This window comes from Hypomesus transpacificus, chromosome 17, assembly GCF_021917145.1.
Source record: "Hypomesus transpacificus isolate Combined female chromosome 17, fHypTra1, whole genome shotgun sequence".
Taxonomy (NCBI): Eukaryota; Metazoa; Chordata; class Actinopteri; order Osmeriformes; family Osmeridae; genus Hypomesus; species Hypomesus transpacificus.
In genome coordinates, this window is record NC_061076.1 from 265488 (window position 1) to 271854 (window position 6367).

The 6367-nt window shown below is 46.2% G+C and overlaps 1 protein-coding gene across 1 annotated transcript; it reads left to right on the top strand.

Moving 5' to 3' along the window:
* The first annotated feature begins 2055 nt into the window (after window positions 1–2055).
* On the top strand, window positions 2056–4524 carry LOC124479407 (terminal nucleotidyltransferase 5C-like). Its single transcript, XM_047038149.1, has 2 exons — window positions 2056–2621; window positions 3918–4524. Exons 1-2 carry the CDS (start codon window positions 2056–2058, stop codon window positions 4522–4524), a joined length of 1173 nt encoding a protein of 390 aa, XP_046894105.1.
* Window positions 4525–6367: the final 1843 nt, after the last annotated feature.

A 6367-nucleotide genomic window follows, 5' to 3' on the forward strand; every position in this document is an offset into this window, starting at 1 on the left:
TTTCCCTTTGCATGCGTTGCCGTAGTATCAGTGCCGCGTCAGAGCAATTGAGGTTAAACTGGGGGGTCCGTTGTCAGACAGGTCAAAGCTTGCGTTGGCGAAACTGGAGTGGGCGGTAAGCTTGATTGATGATTAGGTTTCCTTCTCTGGATCACAGCAGCGAGGATGAGTCACACTGATGTGATATTCACGCTCCTTTCAGCAGCGTAACCACCCAGCGCATTCCTAACTCCTAGTCTGTATCTGAACCGTAACAGAAACGTGATGAACAGCAGTCTTTTCTCTTTTTTTTTTTAACCCTGGACACCAGTTTTGGCCTGAATTTGATTAGGAACTTGTGAGAGGATTAGCCATTAGATCTATTCGTCTTCTAAATTGGTAGGGTTAGATAATTCACTGACAATTTAAACAATTAGGCTATTACAACACAAGCAGCCCATAGCGCGTGTGTAAAGTTTTTATTTGTAAACTTATGACAAATGTTTATTCTACTTGGGCCAATTAGCGCAAAGAAACACATGCAGAAACGTCATCTACGAGTCAAGAAGCATATAGGCTACTACAAATAGCTTACTTATATAGGCCTACTATTATGAATCTGGTCTTTTTTTTAAAAGACAGATCGACAGATATTGGCTACGTAGGCCTATATAGGCTACCCATTCATGCATAGCATATTATGCTAGCTACATACATTTAACAGAGCACATCGTGATTTACTGTTAAGTCGTGACGCTGGATTGCCATGGAAACTACATTACGCTCCCCATTTGAGAGAAACTGCGCGGTAGAACTTCAGTTTGTTCAGCACCACTGTGGCGGTGGACAGCGATCAAGCATGAGCCTGTAGGTTCGCAAGAGTACCGTGATCTGTGCCGAAGGGTCGGAGACTGAAATCAAACCTCTTAGATATCTACTTTTACCGAGTTCGTTACGCTAGTTACATCAGGTAAGTTAAGGATAATTAGGCTATCTCATTATTTAAACGCAGTTATCGACAGTAAAGCAGGCTGAATGCTGGCTGTGTTTTCCCCATCAAGGCTTCAGGATAAATGCATCTAGTCACATCAAAATAATTTTGGGGAAATATGTAACTTGACTGGTTAGTGTTGAGGATGATGCTGTGGGTATTGATGGTCAAACAAGGATTTTTTTTTGTAAACCTGTTAGCTAGATCCACACCATATGGATCAAGTCCTTGACTTAAATGTCGCCTCATAGGGTATAGCGAATCTTGCTTTTGCTTTTGACGTCGGTAAGATAAAGATGATGCTTCACCCGTTAAACTCAAAGCGAGACCATGTAAGTTCTGTATCAGCCAATAAATGTCCCCTTTGAGTCGCATTACTGTAGGCTACTTAGTTGTTTTACGTACAGAGAGAGAAAAAACGTCGACTCGACGAGAACCTTCATTCAGTAACTGTATGACTCATGATCTGACATCCGAGCGGGTGGTGCGACGGGCTAAGCCTACTGTGATAAGCAAAATCCTGTAAAAAAAAAAAATCTGCTTTAAGTTAGTTAATAGTTTTATTTCATAACTGATCTTGAACACTTTTGAATGAGCCGCATTGAATGGCAGGGAATCTGTCATTTTTATGCAACCTCTTAATATTTTGCTTCTGAACCTGATTAGGCAAAATATATACGGAAGTTAGAAATGTGAGCATTTTGCCAGTGACTAAAGTTATTTAAATATCATACAATATGCTTACATACAAAATCACATAAGACAGCCAAGTAAGGTTTAGTCCACTGAGATGATGTTCTGTGACTTCCTGTTCAATTTTTCATTTCACATCTCCCAACTCGTTCTTTCTTGTTTTCTTTCTCTCTTTCTCGCTCTCTATCTATATCTCTCTCTTTCGGTATGTTCAGTACGTAAATAAAATTAAAACACGTAAACGGCACGTAGATATGTAAATCCAAACAAAGTTTATACGCATAATAGACTGTCAAACAAAAACGTATTACAATGCAACCAATGACCTTTGGAATAATCAGCCTCATTCAAAAAACGTTAACAATACTTTGTATCCCTCACAGGTGAGGAGGATGGAGGTCCAGACTGGTAGAAGATTCCACAACCTAACTCTGGAGCAAGTCCAGACTCTGGACCAGGTCTTGACGGAGGTTATCCCCATTCACGGTAGAGGCAACTTCCCCACTCTGGAGGTGAGACTTAAGGACATCATCCGTGTGGTGAAGGACCGGCTGGTGGAGAGACAGATCAGGGTCAGGGACATCCGCCTCAACGGCTCCACAGCCAGCCATGTGATGGTGAGGGACAACGGGATTGGCTACCGGGACCTGGACATCATATTTGGGGTGGAGCTTCCTCGACATGAGGACTTCCAGGTGATCAAAGAGGTTGTTCTGGGGAGCTTACGTGACCTTCTTCCCCGAGGGGTCAACCGACGCAAGATCACCTGCCTCACCATGAAGGAGGCCTACGTGCAGAAGATGGTAAAGGTCTTCAACGACCACGACAGATGGAGTCTTATCTCGCTGTCCAACAACAGAGGCAAGACCATGGGGCTCAGGTTTGTCAGCTCACTGCGACGACAGTTTGAGTTTAGCGTCGATTCCTTCCAGATCATTCTGGATCGTATGCTAGAATCATATTGGGAAACCGAGAGAAGGGAACAGCTGTTTGAGGGGCCGGAATTCCAGAGGGATCCGGTTTCAGATCCAGACAGACGGGAGCTAAAGAAAGAGTCGGACACACCCAAACCTGTGGCCTGTTGTCGTCTGACAGAGGAGAACGAGAAGGAGCGCTGCTCTGACGTCCCGGGTCTGAATCAGGATGTTGTTACGCAGCAGGAAGAGCTCCCCCTCCTTACGGATGTGCATGCGAGTGGAAAACAAGACTCTCAGGAAGTGTTAGAGACCAAGAGCGTGGGCCCAGGATCTCTGGAGGATGAGGAAGAGGAGGTACACTTGGAGGTGGAGGAAGAGGAGGTTCACTTGGAGGTGGAGGAAGAGGAGGTTCACTTGGACGACGACGCTGTGTTTCAACTGTGTGGAGAAACACTAGACAACAAAACACACATCATTAAGGGTACAGATTACGGTTTAGTCACAACCGCGAAACCCTTTGTAACAGAAATAGCAGAACCTCTAGCATCTGTAAACCCTAAGATTACCACAGATGATTTACTAATCTCCGAAGAGTCCAAGGAGAGTAAACAGGCCTCCATGTTGTTGAAAGACATGTCAATACTGCAAGAGAATACCCTCAGTAATGAAACGCTTCCATCCGCATCAGAGCTCTGCACCTCTGTCTCCAAAAACATCAATCTCGAACACTCCTTTCCTCCCCCAGCAAAGAAAACCTGTCACTCATCTCAGGAGATTACCCCAGATTATTGTCCCTCACCTAAACCACCAAGGAAAATGTCAAGAAAGATGAGAAGTACATCATCTCTTCCTGAAAAATGGTCTATGTTAAAAGATTTATCAGATTTCACAACACAATTGTTTGAGCCTATAGAATTACCAAAAACAATTCAGGCAAAGCCTCCCTTTTTAGACAACGGGCAGAGCCCCTTCTCCAGTCATTCAGGCTGCAGACCCAAGACCCTGGAGGGAATGAAACCCTGCTCAGATCTTCTACAACCTATAATGTCACCCAGAGATGAGCATGCTCCAGCCAGCGCTGTAGAGCAAAGTGTCAGGGCAAAACACGTCAACAAACCTCTGGTTTCAGCTGCTCCAGCAGACACATCAGCTCTTCTTCCAGCTGCAGTAGACATCCAGCCCGCTGCTCAGAAACTAGAGGTATTAAGCACAGACAAAGGTCCAAGTCTCAGTCTCAGTCATGGTTCTGTTTCAGAACACAGTCCCTGTTCCAGTTTAGGCTCAGGTTCTGGTCCAAACCCAGGCCCAGTTTCTGGACCAGCCCCACATCCAGACACAGGGGCATGCTCATCCCTTAGACTGCAGCCCACCATCACAGTAGTGGTAGAATGCATGTTCGGGGACTTTGAGCAGGCCATGGACCACCTTCGCTTCCGTCTCATAGCCACCCACAGCCCGGAGGAGATCCGTGGAGGCGGCCTGCTGAAGTACAGCGACCTGCTGGTGAGGAACTTCCGTCCGGCCAGCGAGACGGAGATCAAGTCTCTGGAGCGCTACATGTGCTCCCGCTTCTTCATCGACTTCCCGGACGTCAGCGAGCAGCAGAGGAAGATCGAGGCCTACCTGCGCTGCCATTTCGTCGGCAACGAGGAGACGAGCAAGTACGACTTCCTGATGACCCTGCGCCGGGTGATCGACGAGAGCACGGTGTGCCTAATGGGGCACGAGAGGAGACAGACCCTCAACATGATCACCGTCCTGGCTCTCAGAGTGCTGGGGGAGCAGAACGTCATCCCCAACACGGCCAACGTCACCTGCTTCTACCAGCCTGCTCCGTACATGGCAGACCCCATTTTCAGCAGTTACTATATCCCCCAGGCCCAGCCTCCTCTCCTGTATCACCCATACCCGCTACACGTCCACATGCAGACTGGCCTAGTCTAGCCCAAGCCTCTCGGTAAAGGAGAACATGCAAGGTGCATTAAGTAAGGTAAAAATATATTTGACCACTTGCTCAATGTTAGATTTTGTTACGAAACCGGCAAGCATGAGCACTGTTTGTGGCCTGAATAGACCCTGTCGACGACGTGAGCTGCAGCTTACTCTCCTGATAAAGGTAGTGTCATCATTGTTCAGAGAGGAAAACTCTTTCGAACCAGATCAAATAGCTGATTCCTCACGGTGAACAAACTGCGAGGGAAAATGTCACTGAGGAAAAAGGACATCCTGGAAAAAGGTGATTGAGATCTTGTGGTGGCAGGCCAGGACAGGGTTTACAGGGGGAGTAATGATACGGAAAACACAACGTAACCAAAATCAAAAAAAAGTAAAATAACATTATCAGCAGACTAGTTTAGCAAATATGAAAACAGACATGTTGTTCACGTAGGAGGGTTTCCAAGTTGCTATCGGCACGACAACCGTGTCCAGCACAATACAGGAAGGGAAGTGTAAGGCCGAGAAGGGAAACAGAAACACTGTCGACACGTTGTGTTTAGGTGGTGAGGTTCTTGATATAGATGATGAATAGTTGTTCTTAAAGAAGTCAAACTTCAAGCGATCATACCGGTGTTTCTTTTCATGCCAGATCCTGATATGGTATCACCTACTTCGATCTGAAAAATATGAAGTGTAGTAAATTTACACAGATGTCAAAAAAATATTCATTCGCATCGCTGGTAGGTGTTAAAACAGTTTGTTCAGACGTCATGTCGAATCTGATGAAATCAGAATCATAAAGAAAAGATGTCACTTAAATGTTGATCAAAGCTGTCTGACACTACGGATTATTACAAAACACAACTCGGTTGCACTCTTCTCTGTCACGTGACTGTATCAATGTTCATCGTTTAAAAAACAAAGTAAACACTCAGTTCATACTTTGTATAAATCTCACAGAATGTATTTTCTGCACAGGCATGACAGTAGGCTGTCCAAGTCATTGTTAAACCTAAAGCACAATGTGAACGTCTGTATCCGTTGTGAGTAAACTTGACGTTTCTGATGTATCGTTGTAATCCACCAGTTTAATATGGAAGTCTAACATCCGGTGGAATGTGGTGTGGCAATGTGGTACTTTTAGAATATCCTTTTCTGACTGTAATGCGGAGTTCCTCTGCTAGATGTGTGTATCCATCCTGATGTCATGTATCTGTCATTAGAAACACATTCACTTTCATTAAATAATCACTGGGTCAGTGTGTATCGTCCTTTTCATAACCAACCTCGTACATTTCACTTGACCGTGCTGGCAGGCTGCCTCAGGACTGAAACGCCTTCGCATGCTCTGCAGGGGACTGGAGCAGCTGCCACAGAACTTGTTGAGCCCGTTTCTGAAGCACACAGCAGAGGACCCTTCAGTGTTTTATAAGAGCAATAACAACCTAAACTGATCCATCGCTGTGTTACCTGAGACCCTGTAAACCACTGCAGTCACTGAGCATGTGACAGCCCTGTGCGTCAGAGCACCGTGGCTTGCTCTGGTGTCTGACTCACATCTCCAGTTCTCAGTGCATTAGCTAGATTGGTTTGTCCACATGCAAGCTTCTCCAGCTTAGTCACCTCCGCTCCGCGCCATGCTAACCGCTAACAAACCAGGAAAACCATCAGACAGGACCGATGCTGCTTCATCAAGCCAGTGCTGTCTGGATGCTGTGATGGGCTGGGGGCTGAGAGGGGGGCCTGGGTGGAGGAGAGGGGGGCTGGTGTTGGTCAGGGTGGAGGAGAGGGGGGCTGGTGTTGGTCAGGGTGGAGGAGAGGGGGGCTGGTGTTGGTCAGGGTGGAGGAG